General features: G+C 44.9%; 1 protein-coding gene across 1 annotated transcript in view; it reads left to right on the forward strand.

The window, feature by feature from the left end:
* Nucleotides 1-23401, forward strand: part of LOC133240110 (solute carrier family 35 member F2-like) — a 64533-nt gene extending 41132 nt beyond the window's left edge. The window contains exons 2-3 of the mRNA XM_061404733.1: nt 21132-21653; nt 21943-23401. Of these exons, the coding sequence (XP_061260717.1) occupies nt 21132-21653; nt 21943-22644 (1224 nt within the window). The 3' untranslated portion in view covers nt 22645-23401. The remainder of the gene's footprint in view (nt 1-21131; nt 21654-21942) is intronic.
* Nucleotides 23402-24511: the final 1110 nt, after the last annotated feature.

Raw genomic sequence — 24511 nt, forward strand, 5'->3', positions numbered from 1 at the left:
TCCAGGCCTCATTCTGATTTCCTCCCTGTGTAGATATAGAGACATGCTTATCTATATCAACACTTTAAGAAGTTCTTCCAGTGTATGCATCAAGAAGATGTTAGAAGACAGTTAATGAGGACTGAAATTATACTCTGTATTAAAAACCAAACACTACAAGGAACAGCAGACATATTGATATGCAACTGATTATAAAGGTTGTAGGATCATCAGATTTCAGTTCCTCTCTTTCTCTAAAGATCACCGTTAAGCATCTAAGGGGAGGGGTATGGTCCAGGCAGCATTTTATTCTGCACTTACTCCTGCTGTCAGGGGAAAACATCAAGCCTCTTCTTTGACAAGTACTGTTACAAATCTCAGTCTTGACTGATTCACTTTTTGTAGGAAATATCTTTATTTTCCTTTCTTTTCTCAGGAGATTAAATAAGATTCGTGGTATGAATACAAGCAGAACCTTAAAAGGAAGTTCATGCTGACTCAAGGAGTTGGGCAATCGTCACAGGAACAGAGTATGAAAAAGGCATCATAAACCAAGTGGGCACTATCTCTCTTTCTCTCTCCCTCTCCCTCTTTTGATCACTCCCTCCCTCCTGCTTTTTTTTTTTAATTTTTAAATTTATTTTGTTTTCATTATTGTTGGTTGCACTGGGTCTTCACTGAGGTGCACGGGCTTTCTCTAGTTCTGGAGAGAAAGGGCTTCTCTCTAGTTGTGGTGTATGGGTTTCTCATTGCAGTGGCCTCTTGTTGCAGAGCGTGGCACCTAGGGCATGGGCTCAATAGTTATGGCACACGGGCTTACTTGCCCCGTGGCATGTGGGATATTCTTGGACTAGAGATCGGACCAATGTCCCTTGCATTGGCAGGCAGATTCTTAATCACCAGGGAAGTCCCCTCCCTTCTTTTTATTCTGTATCCACTTCTTTCTGAGGCTGTGCTCACCCCATACCTGGCTCTGTCTAGCTCCAACACGCAAGAGACCTACATGACCCTCCAGCCACGGGGGGTTCAACTCCCACCTGCCGCTCTTAATTGCCCCATCTCCGGATGTCACTGGAGTTCTGTGGGTGGTTTCACTTCTCTGTGTGCCCAGCCAAATGCTTACTGAGAGGCTTGGTGATAGTACCACTCTCTTCAAACCTGAAAGCTGCTATTTTCTCTCTAAGCAAAAATATTCTGAACACTGGACTATGGGAAAAGAGTTTTCCAGCCCTTTTAACCATAGGAGATTTTTTTTTTCCTACTTTCTTGTCTCAAGTTTTGCTTCAAGTCCAAAGCTGCGTCTTGTTGGCATGATCTGTTATTTCCTCCTCAGCCAGAGAACAGCCTCCCAACACCTGGACCCGAATGAAAAAGCAGTGCATTTGTCCTGGCAGCCAGATCATCGCTCCTTACTGCCACTGAAGACAGCATCCCCAGCCCTGTGCCACTCGCATGCAAGGCAATGAGGATAGAGCAGCAATACATGCTGTTACTCTGCTTTTTACTTTCCTCTGTGCAAAGATGTGAGCTCCTACAGACAGAGGAGAGCTTACAACTGCAAGAAGAGGAACTAATTCAAGAAGGTGACTGGGAAGCACAGCTAACAGTGGACATGGAGACAGACTGGACTTCCTTCATTCATCCTGCAAAGATATAGCGAGTCTCCACTCCACACCGGGCCCACAGCATTCCAATGCTGTGGACGTGGCAGTTAACAGAACATATGCCTTGCCTTCTTGGAGTTCATATTCTTAAACATCTAAGGGAAGGAGAAGCGGGTGACAGAGGATGAGATGGTTGGATGGCATCACTAACTCAATGGACATGAGTTTGACCCAACTCTAGGAGATAGTGAAGGACAGGGAAGCCTGGCGCGCTGCAGTCCATGGGGTCACAAAGAGTCGGACAACTTGGCGACTGAACAACAAGAGAATTTCATGTAGGGTAACTGCTGTGAAGTCAGTAAAGCAGAGCATTGGACAGGGAGAAACTGGAGAGGTGCTGAGTGCTATTTTATTGAGTAGGCCATAAATGAACTGGAGAGGGCTGGGGGAAGGAGGGGTGCAGTGCAAATGCCCTGGGGTGGAAGAGTGAGGTGTGTTACCCTGGATGTCAGAGAACGAGGAGGGACTGTGGTTACTGTGACTATAGTTTAATAAAGGAAGAAGAAAGTCAAATGCAACACGGTCAAATGTCCACTTAAGAGAAGGCATCAGAGGACTTTTGGCAAATTAGTTATTTTGAAAAATAAGAGAAAATAGTTATCCCCAATCCTAAAGCTGTGTAGCAGAGTAGAGAGAACTCCAAACTGGGAGTTAGAAGATCTCGAGCTACCTGGTCAGATGAGTGCATCTACTTAAGCCTTTCTTTTTTCAGCAAAGTTGAAATGACACCTACTTTAAGGGTTTTGATGAGAATTAAATGTGACAGTGTATATAAAAGTACTAGCTTGTTGTTTGGCATATTAGATACTCAGACACTGGGAGCCAAAACAATGAGACACACTACACCCTGATTAGTACAGCCCTAACCCAGAAGACTGACACCACCAAATGCTGGTGAGAATATGAAGCAATGGGAACGCCCGTTCACTGGGAATGCAAAATGGGACAGCCACTTCAGAAGAGAGATGGGTGGTTTCTTAAAACACTAAACATACTCTGACCACACAATCCAATAATCCTGCTCCTTGGTATTCACCCAAAGGGGTTGAAAAGCTATGTCCACACACAAACCAGGATGTTTACGGCAGCTTTATTAATAACTGCCAAAAGCTAAAAGCAAACAAGATGTCCTTCATTATGTGAAGATTCAATAAACTCTGGGCATCCAGACAATGGAATATGACTCGGCACTAAGAAGAAATGAGGAATAGATAACAAATAGATGGGGGAACAATGGAAATTTTTCTTGGGCTCCAAAATCACTGCAGATGGTGACCATGGCCATGAAATTAAAAGACACTTGTTCCTTGGAAGAATATGACCAATCTAGACAGCATATTCAAAAGCGAAGACGTTACTTTGCCAACAAAGGTCTGTCTAGTCAAAGCTATGGTTTTTCCAGTAGTCATGTATGGATTTGAGAGTTGGACTATAAAGAAAGCTGAGTGCTGAAGAATTGATGCTTTTGAACTGTGGTGTTGGAGAAGACTCTTGAGAGTCCCTTGGACTATAAGGAGATCAAACCAGTCAATCCTAAAGGAAATCAGTCCTAAATATTCATTGGAAGGACTGATGCTGAAGCTGAAGCTCCAATACTTTGGCCACATGATGCAAAGAGCCAACTCATTGGAAAAGCCTCTGATGCTGGGAAAGATTGAAGGCAGGAGGGGAAGGGGAGGACAGAGCCTGGCATGCTACAGTCCATGGGATCATAGAGTTGGATGCGCCTGAACTGACCTGAAGAAGAAATGAGCTATCAAACCACGAAAAGACATAGAGGAGCCTTAGATGTATGTTACTAAGTGAGACAAAATCTGAAAAAGCAATGCACTGTATGATTCCAACTGTATAACATTCTAGGACAGGAAAAACTATGGAGACAGTAAAATGGTCAGTGGTTGCGAGGGTTGGGGGCAGGGAAGGATGAATAGGAAAGATCCAGAGGATTTTTAGGGCAGTGAAACTACTCTGTGTTACTACAATGATGGATACATACCATTATACATTTGTCCAAATCCACAGAATGTACAACATCAAGAGTGAACCCTAACTTAAAGGAAGGACTTTGGGTCATAATAACGTGTCAGTGGAGGTATCAGTTGTAATGCACGTACCACTGTGTTCGGGGTGTTGATAAAGGGGGAGGCTGTGCGTGTGTGAGGGCAGAGCACATTGGGAAATTTTTGTACCTCCTCTCAGTTTTGCTGTGAACCTAAAACTGCTATAAAGATATAAAGTCTTTTAAAAAATAGTGAAAAAACAGGCCCATAGTATTCCCAGCCTGGCATTATGGGGCCCTGGACAAGTTACTTAAGTAAAAGGGACATCTACCGTTTATTGAGTGCCTGCCTGTGGCACTGCCCTGCACTGGGCATTGTTCATGGGTTTCATCTGCTTCCCCATTTGTGCAGCAAGGGGGCGGGACCAGATCACACCCAAGCTTGGATCATTTAAAGGGGCCCTGCTGAGACCCCCCCAGGCCCGGGAGACAAAGGTCATTCCAAAGGAACTCAGGACAAGAGCAGCAGCACAGATGGGCTGAGACACAGAGCCTTGCAAGCAATCCCCAGAAAACCACAGGGCCCTTCGGGGCCTCTCAAAGATTCCTGGAACACAGTGCAACGTCATGATGCACAGTGCCACGTCCTGAGCTGAGATCTGCTTCGTCTAATAATATTAAGCTCCAGGAATTTACTTTTCCATCCTCCTCCACGGAGGCATTAAGACCAGATGGCAAAGACCCGGGGGAATTAGCACCATGGATGCTCTTCCCCGCCTGCACCGTCACCCCCATTCCTTACTCACGTCTTTTTTCACCCCAGATGAAGCAGCTACGCCAAACAGACGTGGGGAGCTTGCTGATGAGGACAGCAGGCGACCCGAGAGTTGAGTGTGCAAGAAGCCTCCTTCAGATGCAGGGTCTACCTGTTTCATCCTCCTGACATTAACAATGCATCTTTCATGGACTTTCTGTGTGTATGGAATCTAGGGAGACCATGCCTTGGCCGGGAGATGGCACCGTCAGAGACTCGAGGACTCAGAGACCTTGGAACGATCTGTTAAATTCTTACGAAGCTATTTCTTTGATTTCCCCATGGGCTTGTGGGCACGTGCTGATTTGCAGGCCTTGCCCAGGATAAGAAGCTTCTCTCATCCTTCCAACAGGAGAAGTAGCAATGGTCACGGTTCTCATTCTCCGAGCATCTAACAGGTCTCCAGCCCTATGCATATTTAATTCTCATACACATTATTCTCCTTGAAGCTTCAAACAAGAACCAATCACAGATGAGGCCCTGAGATGGAGAAGTACTCTGTCCAAGGTCATCAGGCAAATAAATATCAGAGCAAAAACTAGAAGCCAGGCCTGTCCTATTCCAAAGCCCAAATTCTTTCTGCTGTGCCCCAGCTGCCTCTCAGAATGCAATGAAAAGACTTCACAGAGCTGGAGCCCACACAGGTGGGCCTATTTCCCAAGATGCTGCAGGGCAAGGAGGGGCAGGTACAGGTCAAGCTGGCCCTGCAGAAAAACTTTGCGTCAAGTCCCTATTGGGAACACATCTCAAGCCTGGAAGAACTTAGCCCCCTTAGAAACAGACACCTTGACCTTCCTCCCTGAGCAAAATATGTCCTGGGTGTCAAAATCTGTTATCAGCCCAGCCAACTCCAATTAGCTTTCATTCTGTCTTTGTCTCTCTTGTTTAAGACAAGGGAAGGCTGGAGGTCCCGGGAGCTTTGTCACCTGGAGAAAATCACCTCCTTCCTCTGGTCCTGTCCCTTTCTCCCAATGGGAAGTCTCCCAGCTTAGTTTCCATGGGAAATCAGCGGGGGTATGGGCAGACAGAAAGGAAATTCCTTCACTCCATCCACTCTCCCCAAACCTGGGGAAAGCAATGTTTCTCCTCCACCCCAGGGCTTCTCCCCTGCTCTCTGCTCCCCCCAACACACACCCTGCCTCCGCAAAAGAGGCTGCGGGTGAAGGTTTTTCCATTTAATTTCATTTTTCATCATTTTTACCCCTTTTGGATGGTTCATATCTGAGGGTCTCAGTGGATTAACTGGCCAATCAGATTTCATTATGAGCCCAAGTAGTTCTTATCATTAAACCTGTAATTTATTTCTTCTGTGTTTCATAAAATGTGAAATATTACCATTCTCTGGGAGCTTGAAGAGAGCAGGGATGCTCCATTAAGTCCAACGCTGCTCGTCCAGAAGAGGCTGTAATTATATGCGGATTTTTTTTCCTTACAGCTAAGTTTCTACTTGCAGATGCTAACAAAAGAAATAAGCTTTTAATCCAAACATAATTAATATGAATTACCTCCCCAGTACACCCTGGCTTTGCACCATTAAACTTAATTTTTGTTTTGCATGATAATTGTGTTATCATTACCGTTTATAGGAGAACCCAGGGACCCTCACTTTATTTTCAGTCAAGACTAAAGGGACTGGAAAGGACTTTCCTCCCTTCTGCCGGTCAGGAGCCTGTGGGCCAGCTTTCCTGATCTGTCCTTGTGGCTTGGGGAGCCTGGGGTCATGACCATAGAGGGAGAGGGGGACCTCCCTCCAACAGTAAAAGGAAACAGATTCCTATGTATCCCGTGAACGATTTGTCACTCAGGAGATGGGCTCATTCAGAGCTGCTGTCTAATTATTAGAACGTCATCGTAGTCATCACCATCACCATCATCATTATTATCACTGCCGTTATTACTGCTCCTAACTGTAATTTCTTGGCAGCATGCTCCAGCTACTCTGCTATTGGTCATTTCTCCTAGTGATCTGGGGATCCTGGGCTGAATTCTTTAAGTGAAGCCCCAGAAAATAGTAGATTGAGCATCAAAGGCCCGGGTTTCACGCAAGTTTCCGTTCAAGACATTGTACAAGGCCATCTTTCTCTCTCTCTCCCCTCCACGTGCCTCAGTCTCCCTCTCTCTCTCCCCTGCTTCCTAAGGAAGATTCATATTTTCATAAATCTGAAGAAGGGAGCTAAAGCCTTGGGAACCAAGCGCTACATTTATATACTGGCATCCCTTCACTGATTAAAGAATCATTGCATATCTCTTATGGACTAGACACTGTGAGAAATAATATGTATACACACACAGAGAGACACACACACACCAACCCTTGTCATCAAAGAATTTACAATCTAGTTGAGGGAGGAAGATAGATACCCAAATGTTTCTAAAAAGAAGAGGAAATGAATATCAGCACAAAGCAACAGTGTCAAGATGGCCAATGGAGCACCTGCCAGTGGGAGCACCATTAGTGATGCAAAGGTGAAGACTCAGGGGAGAGTGAAGAGCTTGAGCTGAATTTGACTATGGGGCAGGATCTGTAGAGGAGGCATCACGGAGCAGAAGCAGGTAGAGGATGGTGGGTGCAGTCCTGGGGGAAGGACCACATGGAGTGTGGTCTAGGAAACAAGGGAATCACATTCGCCATGGCAGGAGCATGTGAAGGAGCAACAGGAGACAGGCTGGAAAGGTCATCTGGAGTCAGAATACGGAGAACCCTGACACCAGATAAGGTCGTGGGGAGACTCAGAATCGTTTTACAATGGGAAGAGGAGGTGGTTTCAAGGAAGCGGCATGGACTTCCCATGTCACTTAGCCATCTTGATACTGTTGCTTGTGCTGTTATTCATTTCCTCCCATTTTTACAACACTTGGGTGTCTATATTCCCCCCTCAACTAGATTGTAAGTCCATCTCACTGGATCACTGTCCAGTAGTTAAGAATCTGCCTGCCAATGCAGGGGACACACATTTGACCCCAGATCTGGAATGACCCCACATTCCCTGGAGCAACTAAACCCATGTGCCGTCACTATTGAGTCTGTGCTCGAGAGCCCGGGAGCCACAACTGCCGATGCCTGCATGCCCTAGAGTCCGTTCTCAACAACAGAGAGGACACCACAATGAGAAACCCGCACACTGCAGCTAGAGAAAGCCCAAGGGCAACGGCAAAGACCCCATGCAGCCAAAAATAAAGAAAGGCAGTGGCCTCTTCAGCTGGTCAGTCTGGGGGCACCTGCAGGAGGCTTAGCCGAGGGAGGGACTGAGGCCAAAGAGGCCAGAGAACCGTGGCCGCAGTGAGCAGAAGTGAAGGCCTCCACTCAGGTGGGACAGAACAACTGGGAAGAGTAAATACCTTAAAGAGAATCCATGGGACTTGGTAAGAGAGGGAAAAAAGAGAGAGAGAGACTGGTGGATGGAATTCATGGAAACACACGAGATTTAGCAGAAATAATCACCACCCAAAACATGATGCACGGCGCCTGGCACAGGACAAGCAGTCATGACTACTGACTTCTGTTAACTGTGGTTAGTGTTTCATCCTGTTTGATCATCCCAGAGTCCCTGCGGAATTGTCCAGGGTAGTTCTGTTACACATATTACGTTGCTGGGCAAGCAAACTCCCTGAGAGATGAAGGAACTATCAAAACATAATCTTTCTTTCCAGGGACCAAAGCAACAACCATTGCTCTTTAGACTCTTTCCTCAACCATATTACTAGTTTTGAAAAATCGTGGTGATGATAAAAAAAAAAAAAAAAAAGCCTTGCCCAGGCCAGGCCCCCCAGCCAGTGACAAAAACAAGAATATTAGCACATTCAGTGGCCACACCAGGAAGTGGCGGGCCTTCACTGGTAACACGCTTTTCTTTTGCGGGGGCAAGGGCGGGGAGGGGAGTGGGGTGTTGAGATACTGTTCTTCGAGGACACTGGATCGCCATGACATGGGCCCTATTTTTCTTGTCAGTCCAACAATCTTAATACTGTATTGCTTGCAGAGAAGTTGTGCTCAAAGGAAGACCCTTCTACAAATGGTTTCTATCAAACTCATCTTTGATCAGGGAGGTAAAAATAGAGGACAGATTTTAAATTCATACAAAGTTTGATTTGACAAACTGGGTATTTGGTTCAAAACAGATCATATGAAATTCAGGAGTAATCAGTGTAAAGTTTGAAGCCTACGAGAAGGGGGGAAATGATACCATTAAATAAGTGAGGAAATAAAAACTGGTGAAAGAGTAAAAGAATAAAACTTTATAGGAAATGACCAGTCCATGTAGAGTGAATAATAAGGTGAATGTGATTTGCAGAAAAGGTCTAATGCTTTGCTGTACACTGGGACTAGGAAATCAGCACTGAATATACACTGGAAGGACTGATGCTGAAGCTCCAATACTGTGGCCACCTGATGCAAAGAGCCAACTCATTGGAGAAGACCTGATGCTGGGAAAGATTGAGGACAGGAGGAGAAGGGGGTGACAGAGGATGAGATGGTTGGATGGCATCACCAACTCAATGGACATGAGTTTGAGCAAACTCCGGGAGATGGTGAAGGACAGGAAAGCTTGGCGTGCTGCAGTCCATGGGGTTGCAAAGAGTCAGACATGACTTAGCGCCTGAACAACAACGAGCTAAAGGGAAGAGTGATAGAAAGGGCTAGAGAGCAGGGCCTGTGAGCAGATGTCAGACTCCAGAGTTATTTCATCCAGAGTGGAAAAGTCTAGAAGGAAGAGGATGAGAGGGCCTGGGTTGATTTAACAACGCGCTTTAAGCCCACGAGAGGCTCTTACTCTCAGAGAATGGTGCCCAGCTGGTCCTCCCCGTGTCCTCAGAGGAGTACAGGGCAAGGAACCAGTATGACTTACTGTGGCAAGGACATGCCAGCCCCAAATGCATCACCTTGGAATGATTACCTTTGAAACCCATGTAGAACAGATTTCTTTTTCCTGTTTCCTCACCTCTGTCTCCCCTATCCGGGACAACACGAGATTCTAGATGGTGACTCCTGTCAACCAGATTCCCCTGAGACCTGATATTCAAAATACCCCAGAATACAGAGAATGGAGGTGACCCTGAGTGGCCCTCCAACCCATCCCTCTGACTCTGGGCATCTCAGCCATTTGAAATAGGTCTCTAAACTTAGTCAATATGGGCTCCCTGACCCATCTATGGTGGAATCTTCCTAACCCATCTATGGTGGAATCCAAAAATATCAGCACACAGAGACATATGATCACATCCTAACACCTTTTTAAAGAAAAATTAAAAACTAAAGTCAGAGGGGTGGATGAAAAGGAAGAAACAGGACCCTTCCCAGCGGCCATAGGAAGAGCTACAGAAGCCAGAGGAGCTCCCGGCCCACGGGGACCAGACCTGGAGACTCATTCTCCCCTTCTTCGTCTTGTTTGTACCTGGCACAGTTGTGGATATGACCAGAGGAAGTGAAGGGTCTACACGGTCCCAGTTTACGAACCCAAGAAGCAAGGGTCCCATTGCTCTCGTGGCAGGAATGGCTTTGTGTCTTAAGTTAAATCCACCACCGTGAAATCCTGTCTAATGATGCAATATCATCACTGGTCCCTCAGATGAGGCAGTTCTGGGTGTTGATAAAGAATCTGCTCCCTGGAGACAGGGGCTTGGAACCACAGCAGGTCACCCAACCTCTTTGTGGCTTTGTTTACTTATCTATCTGCGAAGTGGGGGACAAGCACAGTGTCTACCCTGTGGACTTGCTGTGACGCTTAAATGAGTCAATATGTGGAAAGGGCTCTGATGGTGCCTGGTACACCTTTAACTATTAGGGAAGTATTCACTAATTTTTTTTGAAGACTCTGCTGTGATGAACTACACTGATCCCAAATCCACATTCGCACTCTGAGTGGCTTCCTGCTACATCAAATTCCAGCCATCACACTCTTTACCTGTCAAAAATCCCCCTGGGTTGTATGGACGTTTTATCCATTATGCAGAAAGTACAAATTCTGAATCTTACATGTCATCTACCAGAGAAAGAGACAAACCTGCCTGAAGAGAGGCTTTTATATAATTCTTTAATAAAAGGTATGCATTTTAAAGGATTTCTGGCAAAGATACACCCCAAAAAAGAAGACTTAAAAAAAAAATCTTTCACAGTCATGGCTACTCCGGTCCCTGCTCGCCTTTTGTCATTGTTTCCTCCCTGTATTCTGATGGACACTTTCATGTAACTAACTGTTCCGTGTGTCACTGCTTCCCAAAACTGTTCTGCTGAGCCTTAATGCTGAAGGATGGTAATCGATGTTGGTTGGATAAAGGACTCTGGGGTGAAATAAGTTCAAGAAGCAATAGGTTAAACCACAGAACTTCTCAGAACCCTTAGCGTTGATGTGCACGCAGTCTTGAGAGGGGCATAGGACACCAAGCACTTCCCGAATATATTTGACACGGGAGTCGTATTCCAAAAGACACGATGGAAAAATGCTACTCTACAACTTTGTATTCTGCTTATCATAAGCACTTCTGTGCTTGCCCTGAACTTTTTTCCCATCCTTTTAAATCACTGCATAATAATCTACTAAGAAGATACGCCTTAGACTCCTCAAGCATTCTGTTACCATGAAACATTTAGGTTAATTTCAACTTTTCACTAGCCTAAATAAAGTTGCAGCTAAGACCTTTTTTGTCGTGTGGGATTTCCAAAACAATGGAAGTGTTTAGGATTTCTTCCTTAGAGTAGCTTCCCAGGAGGAGAATTATTGGGTCAAAGGGTATTCACGGTTCAAGTTCATGGCACAAGGTGCCAATTTGTTTTTCAACAAGCCTGTATCCATTTTCACTACCCAGCAGCGTGTGACGGTGCCCACACACCACACCAGAGCAAGGCGATAGGCCAAGATGCTAAAAGCGGGACTGCGGACGGTTGCTTTCATCGGCCTTCATTAGCACCACCTCTGGTGGCAGCCTCTGAAGCAGATCCGGTGCCAGCCCCTTCCCTCTCTAGTCTTCTCTCTCTCCCCAAACAGACTCAGATGAGCCTCTGGATGCGCCATTTCTAAGCTAACTGCACAGGATAAAGTCCACACCAACACCCCACTCCCTGACATTCGGGAGACATCAAAGAGGCTCTCCTCTCAGCAGCTAAATGTTTAACAACCAGCTCTCCAGGGCGAAACAAGCCCTAGTTTATAGCATTTGGTGCTTACTGCAGAGTTGTACTATCTGCTGTTGCTGCTGTTTAGTCAACCCCATGGACTGTAGCCCACCAGGCTCCTCAGTCCATGGGATTCTTGAGGCAAGAATACTGGAGTGCGTTGCCATTTCCTTCTCCAGGGGATCTTGCCCACCCAGGGACTGAACCCAGGTCCCCTGCTCGGCAGGAGAATTCTTTACCACTGAGCCACCTGGGCTGGCTCTCATCAAGGCTGATTTCAAGCAAACAACCTCCGAGCACAACGTCACTGGACTTGGAGGTGGGAAGAGGTGAATCCAGTAGGCCCTTGTGAGTCAGGAGGGCGGTTCCAGACACGCTTGCCCAGCTGCAGTTACTGAGTTTCTCTCTTTTCTCCCCACAAAGGACTCTGTACCCCTATCTGGATGCTCCTCCAGGTCCAACCAACCACATCCAGGGTCCCATAAGCCCTGTGCTCACAGCCCCTGAGCTGTAATACTGTCTATGCTCATCTTATACCAGGGCTTCGGCTTTAGTCACTGCAGAGGTCCACGGGATTCAGCTTCAAGGACCTTAGCCTATAGATGCTTACCCCAAGCCATCAACTCAGGCTGACTCCACTGCATAGCTTCCCCCCCACCCCCCCGTCCAACCCACACCCTCTGGGCTCTGGACACAGAGTCTTGGACTATCTTGCCTCAAGCTGCACCCCCCACCAGCTCCTGACCTCTGATTCCACGTTCAGACTAATCAAGCGTCTGACCTCCTTCTCTGCCTCCAGTTTGCAAGACAGGATTTACCTCCTGGATCTGGTGGCAAATTCAATTTTCACATTCATGAACTGAAATGCATGAGATTTTAAAATCCTTCTCTCTTTCTCTGGCTGTTGCAGAAACCCTCTCTTCCTGCCCCCGCCACCACCCATGAACATGCACACACCCACTAAGGACTGAATGGTCCCTGAACCCCATAAGAACACCCTGGTACCCTGCCAGCCCTCCACCCCCAGGACCTGACCCTATCCACTGTGTTCTCGACTGAGTACGGTCAGAGAGTCTTAACTTCTGGGCTATAGGCCAGCAGACTTCCAAACTGAACTCTGAGCTGGAACACCTTGCCGTGTGCTCCATCCATCTGACTAGATAACCCATGACTGTCTATTCCAAAATTACAACTGGAAATACCTTCATCCCCAGTTGCCACCCGAGCCATGCCAAGAGGGACAAGTGGGGCTGCCAATCCTAAGGTCTCTACAAGTAAACACGTCCCCCACCACATTAGGCATGCCACCCCCCTGGTGAGAGCCCCCTCTCCCTCCCAGGGTCCTCCACAGGGACCAGCTGACCATTCTCATGTCAGTCTCAGCTGGGACGAGTGGGCTAGCACTGCAGAAGAAGAGAGCAAAAGTGAAAAATGCAAGAGGGAAAGGAAAAGGGAAAAGGAAAAAAAAAAAATGATGCAGCAAAATGGAAAGGAACTGTAGAAGGTACCAGACGATGACAGGAGGCATTATACGCTCCAACATTCCATGGGGTTTCTAGACCCTAGAAAACAGAAATAATGGCTTCCACCTAAAAACAGAGAAATGGCTGGATTCCTTCGAAGATCCCCACCAGGATCCATATCTCAGCCAAGTGCATTGTTACCCCATCCAAACACGTGTACGAAATAGTTAACAGTAATCCTCCTGAGATGAAACAGGGAGGGAGGCTGACAGTGTTACAAAGAAGCATATGGATCCCCATATTTTTTCCAAAGGCAATCTATTCTAAGCTTGGGCACAATCTGGAAGTTACTCTTCCCCCAAAATGAGTCGAGCTCAAACCCCTTCACCCTATCACAAAGCAGGGCACTCTGCTGCATACAAGAGCAGAAGGCGGGGAGTAGGCAGTGAGAAACAGAGCTACGATCATTCAAATAGAAGTCCCAGATAAAGTACAGCCAGCAGTTGGCATTTGACTGATCATATTGGAGGGAGCACCCTTCCCAAGGCGTATTGCTGATAGAGATTCTTAAGTGAACCTGGAGGAATAGCATGAACAGAGAAAGGTGACTTTCTTTGGTTAGTAATAAGGACCTTAACATACGAAACAGAGTATCCCAACTCACATCACTGGGGGAACAAGTATAGCACAGAGCACAGGAGGAGAGAGAAATCAGCATAACCTGGAAAAAGAAAAATGGAGAATAAATCTTTAAAAAAACTATTCCCTCCTCCCCTCCCCATCCCCAGCCACACATGGTTTGGTTAATTCCTTAATGAGGATGGATTGTAATTAATATCAGAACTACACCATATAATTATTGGGTATAATTATGCTTGAGTTAACTGTAGAGCAAATCATATATAGTTCAAATTCTATAGTGTGAATTTTCCATTAATCTTTTGGGGAGTGGGGGAGAGTGCTTCATAAGGTCTTTTGATAAAGAGCATCTCCAGGAACAGGCCTATATCAGGTGGATCTTTGGATATTACATTCAAGACAATGATGTTCAGAATTGCCAGATCCAGCAGCTGCATCCCTTATAGACCTCTGCCTTAAACAGATTGATTCATACCCAGTGGCCCAGGCCAGAGAATGGGCAGTGACTGGCTGATCCAAACCCTGCCTAAGTCAAGGTCATCTCTTGGCCCTCTGGTTGCCGGGCCCTCGTGTGGACTTTCTGAGCTGTTTCTGTGGGTCCCTGATCCCTTACTTCTAGAGGCTGCATGTTCTTAACCTGTATCTGTCTCTCATCCCACTTACTCCACCACATCCCCAGGGACCTAAAAGCTCTTTTCACTCCCTTCTTGGCTCTCAAAGTGCCAGCGATGATGCCATGCATGGTCATAAAGTTCAACAGAGGAAGAATTATAGGTCTCCAACTGCTCCCACATGTCAGCCACACATAGTTCATGGAACTTGGACTTCTACATGTTACAGTCTTTGTTGGAGGCAGGGGTCAGAGAGACTGGGGGTCTGGCGAGATGTTCTGCAGTTAAGTGGAGGTTTGGCCTTTGGGGAGCACTGGCCACACGCAGGAGCCCTTCCCCGCCTCCCACTCCCGTAGGGCTGCTGTCTTGGAACCACGGCTCGTCTCTCCAGGCACCGTTTCCATTCCTGCCATCCCTCTTCCCTCATCCCCCACCTTATTCCCCAGAGGGGCCAGCAGAATCCTTTCCAGGGGCTTAGGGCTTTATCAAAGGCAAGGAGACTCCTTTAAAGCCAAATTAATTAATTTAGGAGAGATCTCTAACTTTCCCTTCTTAACTCAACTTCCCAGACTCTTTTCCTCTTTGCTCTCTAAACTCCTCCTCCCTTCTCCCCATCCAGGCTTCCCTGGTGACTCAGACAGTGAAGAATCTGCCTGTCAATGCAGGAGATCTGGGTTCAATCCCTGGGTCGGGAAGATCCCCTGGAGAAGGGAATGGCAACCCACTCCAGTATTCTTGCCTGGAGAATTCCATGGACTGAGAAGACTGGCTGGCTACAGTCCCTGGGCTCACAAAGAGTCAGACACGACTGAGCAAGTAACACTTGCTTTCACTTTCCTCATCCATCAGGCTCCTCATCTATTGATCTCTTTGCCGCAAATTCCTCCCTCTCCTCCTGGGGTCCCTGCAGCATAGGGTATGGGTGGCTGAGGTTCAGAGCTCAGATTCCTAGAAGCTGTTCATCAGTGTCTAAAAGGCGAACTCCAGTTTCATCACCCTTGGGAACAGTCTGAAGTTTAAACCTTTTACCTCCTTCAGGTGCCACCAGGCAAGCAGCGACCCACCAGCTCTGGAGGGAATCAAGAGGCTTAAAGAATAAGCAAGATGCATGGCTCATACAGCACCCATGCATCTACCAGCCTCTCACCCCTCCAAGCATCCCCCAGCACTCTCAGGAGGAATCAGCCATAAAGAGACAGGAACACCCCTTCGGCCCCATCCCCAGGCTCCTGTCCCCTCTGCCAGCTTTCAAAGGCCACCCTTCGACTGAGTAAGTGACACTAAAAACAGCAATTCTCCCCCTACCTCCACCCCCCCATTGCCTGCCCACTGATAATAATGGGCCGAGACACTTTTATTATCATTATTAATTAGCACTTTCAAGCAATGGAATTAAATCAATATGGTGGACTGAAACTAATTTTAACAAGCCATTGAGATCAATCATTGGGACTTTTATCTACATAAATGCCACTAAACTCAGCTCGTTAGTGTAACATTAGCTGGAAAGAAAAAGAAGGGAGACTGGCGGGGTTTTAATTAGGAAGACATAAACCGAGCCACAATTTTTCTTCTTTGATTTGCTTTTAATCTCGTCTACAAAGCTCTTCTGGTGTTGCCCAGGCTGATTTTTAGTCCCAGGCCACTTCCATGGGAAGGGGAGGGGCGAGCGAGGAGAAGCCAAGGGCAAGCAGTAAAAGATGCTTGAAGGGGATGGTCCCTCACTTTGGCTCACCCCAGGAGGACTCTGGGCATCCCCCTGAAGCCCCTAAATCTGAAGTCTCAGATTCCCAGTATCAGTGCTGACCACCTCTCCCTCTGTATTCACCTCTGCTTAGCATTTATTCATATCTGTGTTATAGGAAAATTATTTATGCCCATTGATTCATTCAATGAACAATAGATGAGCACTTAAGGGGGCCAAGCATCCTGCTCACTCCTCTAAAAGGATTTTAAAAAATGAGAAAGAAAGAAGTAATCTTACTTCCTCTGGAGCAGGCAGTCTGGTCTTTCTGTCCCTCCTAGATTGACGGTTGCTAGAGGGCAAGGGCTATACCTTATTTAGCTTTTGCCCCCTCCCCATCCAGTTCTGTCCTCCATGTCTATAAGGTAACTGTTGGGGTGAATGGGTCAGAACTCCACTTCTCTACCCACATGTCACTCCTGTCTGTGCCCAGGCACCTGCCACTCCACCCCTTTCATGTCCCATGGGCACCAAGACCATCTCAAGACTCCATACCTCTGAGCTGGCTGTCACTCACTCTAATAACAGCCTGCCAGCCTTGCTCCTGACAGGCTGTGGCTTCTTACTCTTCAAGACCTAGCTGTAAGATCACCATGTGAGCAGAGCTGCTTACCTGGGCTTCTCTGACTCGAGAACTTCCATAGCACACAGGAACACACAGGCAAAGGGGGTCATCCCTAGGTTGCCTTTGGTGTCTGCTCCTCCTGTTGTTTAGGAGATGCTGTAGCGATGGAAGGTGCCCAGCAGAAGTCTACAATGGCACTTTTGCTTCTGACAATATAGCATTCTAAAAATATCATCTGACCCTAACACTAAGGTACTGGATAAATTACAGCAAACACACTTTTAAATGTATTTATGTGTTTTCAAGAAAGGGAAGTCTCCAGTGGTCGTACATTACTTACACAAAAACAGAGAGTAAGCTGAGACAAGAAGGGTAAGTGATGCCCTGGGGCCAAACACAGAAACCTAGAGTTTTAGAGATTAATGCGGCTTTGATGTGAGTGGGAAATGGGAGGCCAGGCCTTGGCCTCATGCAAGGTTGACTAGCTAAACTCCATATAAAGCTACATCCTCATTTAAAGGATAAACGAAAGAAAACTACATCCTTCTAGCAAAGGAAAACTGTCTCTGTGGTGGCTTTATATATTTTCTATATATAAAAATTAATCTTCCTTTAGAATTCATAACCTAGATCTGTTCTCACTGGGGGTCAGGAGTTTAATTCATATTACCCACATATAAGGAAAACCTCAAGTTGAGAAATTGAATTAAAGTGATCCGAGTTTGGTAGTGCACTCAATCCAAACAAAAGCAAATATAAACATCTCTGGAATAAAATATCTCAATCCAGGCCCCACAGATTATGTCAAAGCAAAAAAGAGCTCAAGTAAAAAGTTATCAAACACAAGGAGAAACAAACTTCTATAAGTCAGCATTAGCAGAAATGACAGATAGCAAATGCATGATCCCCAACAAACTGGAATATTGACTTATCAGAAAGTGAATATAGTAGAACTGTATTCATGATGCAATTTTTGAAGAAAAGAGGGAAAAATAAACAAAGAACAAAAGAGTATCAAAAAATAACAAGGAAAAAATTGTAATTAAAATTTAAAATGCAATAATTGAAATGAAAAACTCAAAGGAAACAGTTTTTATGTTAAATATCCCTGAAGAATAAATTAGTGAAATGGAAGAGAATGGATGAATTACACAGAACCTAGAGATAGGAGATGGAAAATATGAATGAAAGAGAGGTCAGGAAACATGAAGAATGGAATTAGAAGGCATAATACATGTGTAATTGACATTATAGAAACAGAAAATGAGAGACAATACTTAGAGATAATGTCTAAGAGTTCTCCAGAATTTGCAGAAGATATAAAGGAAATACAACTCCACAAGGCAGTATAAATAAAATAAAATGCATTCCTATACACTTTGTCGGAGAAGGCAATGGCACCCCACTCCAGTACGCTTGCCTGGAAAATCCCATGGACGGAGGAGCCTGGTAGGCTGCAGTCCATGGGGTTGCAAAGAGTCGGACATGACTGAGCGACTTCACTTTCACTTTTCACTTTCAGGCATTGGAGAAGGAAATGGCAACCCACTCCAGTGTTCTTGCCTGGAGAATCCCAGGGACAGAGGAGCCTGGTGGGCTACAGTCCACGGGGTCGCACAGAGTCGGACACGACTGAAGCGACTTAGCAGCAACACTTTGTAGTGAAACTGAAGGACAGCAAACACAATGAAAACATCTTTTTAAACATCCAAAAGAAAAGACTGATTACCACAATGAAAATACAAAGAGAAATCAATAATTAGACTAACAACAGACTCCTCACTTGTGACAATGAAAGTCAGCGTATAATGGAACAGTATCTTCACCAGGGGTCCACAACCTCCAAAACTGAATGCCTGATGATCTGAGATGGATCTGACATAATAATAATAATAGAAATAAAACACACAATAAATAAAACGTGCTAAAATCATCCCAAAACCATCCCCCTCGCTGGTCCGTAGAAAAATTGTCTTCCACAAAACCAGTTCCTGATGCCAAAAATGTTGGGGGCTGCTGATTATGCTGGGAAAAAATAACTATTAACTTTGGACACTATATCCAGAAAATCTGTATTTCAAGTTGCTTTCAGATTTAAAAAAAAAAAACAAATATTCTTACTTCCAAGATATCCTCATTAATCAATTTACTTTAGGAAGTAAAATAATTCTAGGAGGAAAAAAAGCCTACAATGTGAGAAGGAATTGTGAGTAATGAAAATGATAGCATGTATATAAATCTATACAAATAAAAACAAAAGTGATAATTTGTGTGCTTAAAAACAAGAACTAAAATATGTGAGCAATGCTGGATAGGCTAGGGTTGATAGAAGATAAAGCATTTCAAGGTTCTAATTCTTGAGGGAAGTGGGGTTAGGATGTCTATATGTGTGCGTGCGTATATACATATGTGTATATGTGTGTACATATATATATATATATATATATAGTAAATATATATGGCTTCCCAGGTGGTCCTAGTGGTAAAAAACCTTCCTGCCAATATAGGAGACATAAGAGACAAGGATTCAATCCCTGAGTAAGGGAAGATCCCTTGGAGAAGGGCACAGCAACTCACATCAGTATTCTTGCCTGAAGAATCCCATGAACAGGGGAGCCTGGTGGGCTACAGTCCATAGGGTTGCACAGAGTTGGACACGACTGAATTGATTTAGCATGCACACATGCATATATATTTGGCTGTGAAGCACGGCTTGCAGGATCTCAGTTCCCCGACCAGAGACTGAACCCAGGCCATGGCAGTGAAAGCCCAGAATCCTAGTTACTAAGCCACCAGGGAACTCCAGAGATGCTAATACATTTTTGAATGTTAAGTGCACAAAACCAAATTTAAAGGGTAAATCTTTAAACGAATATAGAGTAATTTCCAAAACTAGTAGCAAGAAACAAAATTAAGAACAAACAATCCAAAACAAGGCAAGAAACACAAAAGGTGGTGGGGGAGGAACATAGAAAAAGCAAGATGAAAAATGCAAAAATTAGGTAATTTTAAAGTCACATGGAGCTTAATATACATGTCATAAAATCAAATCCAAAGGCAAGGAGAACAATTAATAAAAAATTTAGAATAGTGATCACTTTGGAAAATAGTAAAGGTAACTATGGGGAAAGAGAACACAGGAGGGACTCAAAGGTATTGATTGTGTTCTATTTCATGTGTGGAATAAAGGGCACACAGATGTCACTTCATTTTTCATACCTTATTGTTGTTGCTCAGCTGCTAAGTCGTGTCCAACTCTTTGCAGCCCCATGGACTACAGCATGCCAGGCTTCCCTGTCCATCACCAACTCCCAGGAACCTATTCAAACTCATGTCCTTTGAGTTGGTGATGCCATCCAAACATCTCATCCTCTTTTGTCCCCTTCTCTTCCTGCCCTCAGTCTTTCTCAGCATCAGGATCTTTTCCAGTGAGTCAGCATTTTGCATCAGGTAGCCAAAGTGTTAGAGCTTCAGCTTCAGCATCAGTCCTTCCAATGAATATTCAGGGTTGGTTTCCTTTAGGATTGACTGATTTGATCTCCTTGCAGTCCAAAAGACTCTCAAGAGTCTTCTCCAGCATCACAGTTTGAAAGCATCAATTCTTCAGTGCTCAGCCTTCTTTATACATTATACAAACACCTTTATACCATGTGCTGGGCTTCCCTGGTGGCTCAGATGGTAAAGAATCTGCTGCAATGCCAGAGACCTGGATTGGGAAGATCCCTTGGAGGAGGACATGGCAACCTACTCCAGTATTCTTGCCTGGAGAATCCCTGTGAACAGAGAAGCCTGGTGGGCTACAGTCCATGGCATCACAGAAGAGTCAGACATGACTGAACGACTAAGCACAGCACACAGCATACCATGTGTGTGTATTTATATAAATGAAATATTTCATAAAAGGTTTTTAAAAAATTTAAAGGACCTATGGTGGCTCTGTATTGCTCCATTAAGATTAGTCTGATCAGCCTGGCATTTTTAGGCCCTTCCTCAGCTTAGCACAACTTCTCTCTCACTCCTGCCCAATGTGGGTTTCTTCCTCTACTGAGTATTCCTCGTTGCCCTCCTTCTAGTCTTTACTGCCACTGCCAGATAATTTACATCTCCAAGACTTTGTTCATGCTGTCTTCCTCATCTTTCCTTCTATCTATGATGACAACTCTACAGTTCCCAGAAGAAAAAAATAAAGTACTTTCCCCTACACGAAGACTTCTTGAGTCTACCTAGGATGCAGAGACCTCTCAATCATGTGAAACACTTCCAGGACTAGTGAACTCCATCTGAACACCCTTTGTGTTCAGTGGGAGGGGAAGTCTTGTCTCTTCCCTAGCTGTTGAACTTCTTGAGAGCAAAGAGAGTCTGATGTTTCCTTTTATGCCTCACTATCTCTTAACCAGCACTGAACTCAAAATGCACTCAAAAATCATCCACTGAGGAAAGAATAGCATGGACCAAGTCTTAATTCTCATGGAACAGATTCTGTTTGAGAGTCTGGAGAAATCTTATAGTCTTGAGAAGGAGTCCGCCCAGCAGAGGTGAGAGAGGGACGCCGGCGAGAGCGGGACCCACTGGCCGAGCCGAGCCCACCGGCCGCACAAGCGCCGCCTCCGTCGGGATCCAGCCCTTCTAGGGGTTCCAGGCGCCGGAGACCGCGGGGCTCCCAAGGAGGCCGCCTCGCCGGCGGGACCTAGCGGCCGGCAGCCGCACGCGCCGGGCTCGGCCAGCCTGCTGCTCTGGATCAAGGGCAAACTCTTCACCTGGAATATTTTGAAAACAATTGCCTTAGGTCAGATGTTATCCTTGTGTATATGTGGGACAGCCATCACCAGCCAGTACTTGGCAGAAAGATATAAAGTGAATACCCCCATGCTTCAGAGCTTTATCAACTATTGTTTGCTGTTTCTAATTTATACAGTGATGCTGGCATTTCAATCAGGTAGTGATAATTTTTTATACATATTGAAAAAGAAATGGTGGAAGTACATCCTGCTTAGACTAGTAGATGTAGAAGCTAATTACCTGATTGTCAGAGCATACCAGTACCCAACGCTAACCAGTGTCCAGGTGGCTCAGTGGTAAAAACAATCTGCCTGTCAAGCAGAAGACGCGGGTTTCATCCCTGGGTCGGGAAGATCCCCTGTAGAAGGAAATGACAACCCACTCCAGTATTCTCGCCTGGAAAATCCCATGGACAGAGGAGCCTGCTGGGAAAGATAGGAAATCTTTTGTAAGACAGACATCATAAGAGGCACATGAAAAACTCAGAATTTCATAGAAATTAAAACCAGGAGTTACCTAGAAGATGCATTCATCACAAATAGTATTAAGTGTACTTTTAGCAATGAATAGTAAGAGTCTTTTGGATTGCTTTGGGATTCCTGTGTTGATGGCTCTTTCATGGTTTATTCTTTATGCAAGATACAGAGTGATCCACTTCATTGCTGTGGCTGTCTGTCTGTTGGGTGTAGGAACTATGGTTGGTGCAGACATATTAGCAGGGAGGGAAGACAATGTACTGATTGGTGACATCGTGGTCCTTCTTGGAGCTTCCCTCTATGCTGTTTCTAATGTGTGTGAAGAATACATCGTGAAGAAGCTGAGCAGAAAGGAGTTTTTAGGAATGGTGGGCTTATTTGGAACAATTATCAGTTGCATACAACTATTGATTGTGGAATATAAGGATATTGCTAGCATTCACTGGGACTGGAAAATTGCCCTGCTATTTGTAGCATTTGCCTTCTGTATGTTTTGCCTGTATAGCTTCATGCCACTGGTGATCAAAGTCACCAGTGCCACTTCTGTCAACCTGGGCATCCTGACAGCTGACCTCTACAGTCTTTTCTTCGGACTCTTTCTATTTGGCTATACGTTTTCAGGACTCTACATCCTGTCCTTCACCGTCATCATGGTGGGGTTCATCCTGTACTGCTCCACCCCGACGCGCACGGCAGAGCCAGCTGAAAGCAGTGTACCACCAGTCACCAGCACTGGAATTGACAACCTGGGACTGAAGCTTGAGGAGAACCTGCAGGAGACCCACTCTGCAGTCTTGTAGCTGGAGAAGAAGGCATACCCATCCCCCTGAGGTTTCCTGGGAAGCTGGGAACTGTCACCTGGATAAAGCAGAGCCTACGGCTTTGGGACACTTGAAAACTTATCAGAGTGAACACTCCATAGCATTGGGTTTGATCCAGTTGGATTTTAAAAGGAATATTAAAATCATGTATCAAAAGTGGAAATGCCAAAATAGAGCAGAAGCTGAGGCTAGGATTGTGTTTCTGTGTGTTTCGGGCCCAATACCTGTTAGTGTCAGGGAGACAAGGTATGGGGTGCATCCTGGGCTGTTAGAAGCACAGGTGGGAAAGCAGGATTGGGCAGATACTTGGGTGTGAGCCAGACTCAGGCTGTCCAGGATGGGCTAGGTAGTCAGGAGGAGGGGCAGCCCAGGTGGTTGGGAGTAGCTTTTCTCATTTGGAGGCATCTGAGTTTTGTCGTGCTAAGCCAATTATTGTCCACAAGCCTTGTGGCCTTTTAGGAAAGGGAAAAATGAGTGGGGCAGCACTTGAGAAATCCTGAGATACAACTGTGAGTACCATAGAAGCCGTCAAGCAGGGTACAGTAAACCTAGGAATCTTCTCCCAATTGTTACTATGCTACTTCTTAGCAAATAATGTGCCATGCGATTTTTATAATACCTCTTCAATACAGAGTGTTAATATGCAGCGTCATTATGATATCAACTGCCAGAATACCACTTTGTAAAAACTCTGTATGTGAACTTTTTGGGGTGAAAAATATAATAATGAAACTGAGGGTAAATTTATATTATTAAAAGATTTTGATTTCATGGAAATATATAAAAAAAAAAAAAAAAGAAATCTTATAGTCTTGCTTTCCAGTCTTCCTGGGGTCCAGTTATATCCTGTTATACTCCCCTTTCCTCTTTAAGTCACTTTTCTATTTAAAGCTGTTACAATTGTTTTTCTGTTCCTTTTTAGTCTAACAGTCCTCATTGATAATGTGGGTCCAAGAGAAAGATAAGTATCATATGATATAGCTTATAAGCAGAATCTTTAAAAATGGTACAAACGAACTTATTCATAAAACAGAAATAGAGTCACAGATGTAGAAAACAAACGTACAATTACCGAGCGGGAAATGGGGAGGATAAAATGGGAGATTGGGACTGACATACACACATTACTATATATAAGACAGATAACTGATAAGGATCTACTGTATAGCACAGGGAACTCTACTCAGTACTGTTAGTGGCCTATATGGGAAAAGAATCTAAAACAAGAGTGAATATATGTATATATATATATAACTGATTCACTTTGCTATACAGAAGAGAGTAACACAACATTGTAAGCCAACTATATTCACATAAAAATTAATTTAAAAAGAAAAAAGAAATGTGTGTCCAAGACTCAGGGCAACTCAAGTTCATCCCTCAACAAAAATTACAAATTATCACACACCATTGACCTTCAAGATTGCACGTGAGCAATAAATGTGTGAATGCCAAGGGAGTCTTGAATTAAATTAGGCTGTTAAGGTCCTCAACTAGTTCTCTACATAGTTAGAACACAAACCTAAGTCTCTTGACATTCATTCCAGGCTCTTCTCACCCCCAGCATAATCACTGATGTCCCTTTAAAAGTCATAAGTTCTTTTCTCTTCTGAAGCCTCATAATGAGGTGTCTGATAAAACAGCAATTAAGCAATATCTTTGCCAATAGACAGCTTAGAACTATGGTACATTCATTCATTCATCCATCTGTTCATTCTGCAAATGTTTATTGAGTGCTTACTATGTTAACAAGCGTTGTTCTAGGCCATAGGGACATTCGAATTAAGGGAGTCTTGACAATTAATTAAGTAGATTCAATATGTTTAGGTCAAATGTTCACACATGC

This window comes from Bos javanicus, chromosome 27 (genome assembly GCF_032452875.1).
Source record: "Bos javanicus breed banteng chromosome 27, ARS-OSU_banteng_1.0, whole genome shotgun sequence".
NCBI lineage: Eukaryota > Metazoa > Chordata > Mammalia > Artiodactyla > Bovidae > Bos > Bos javanicus.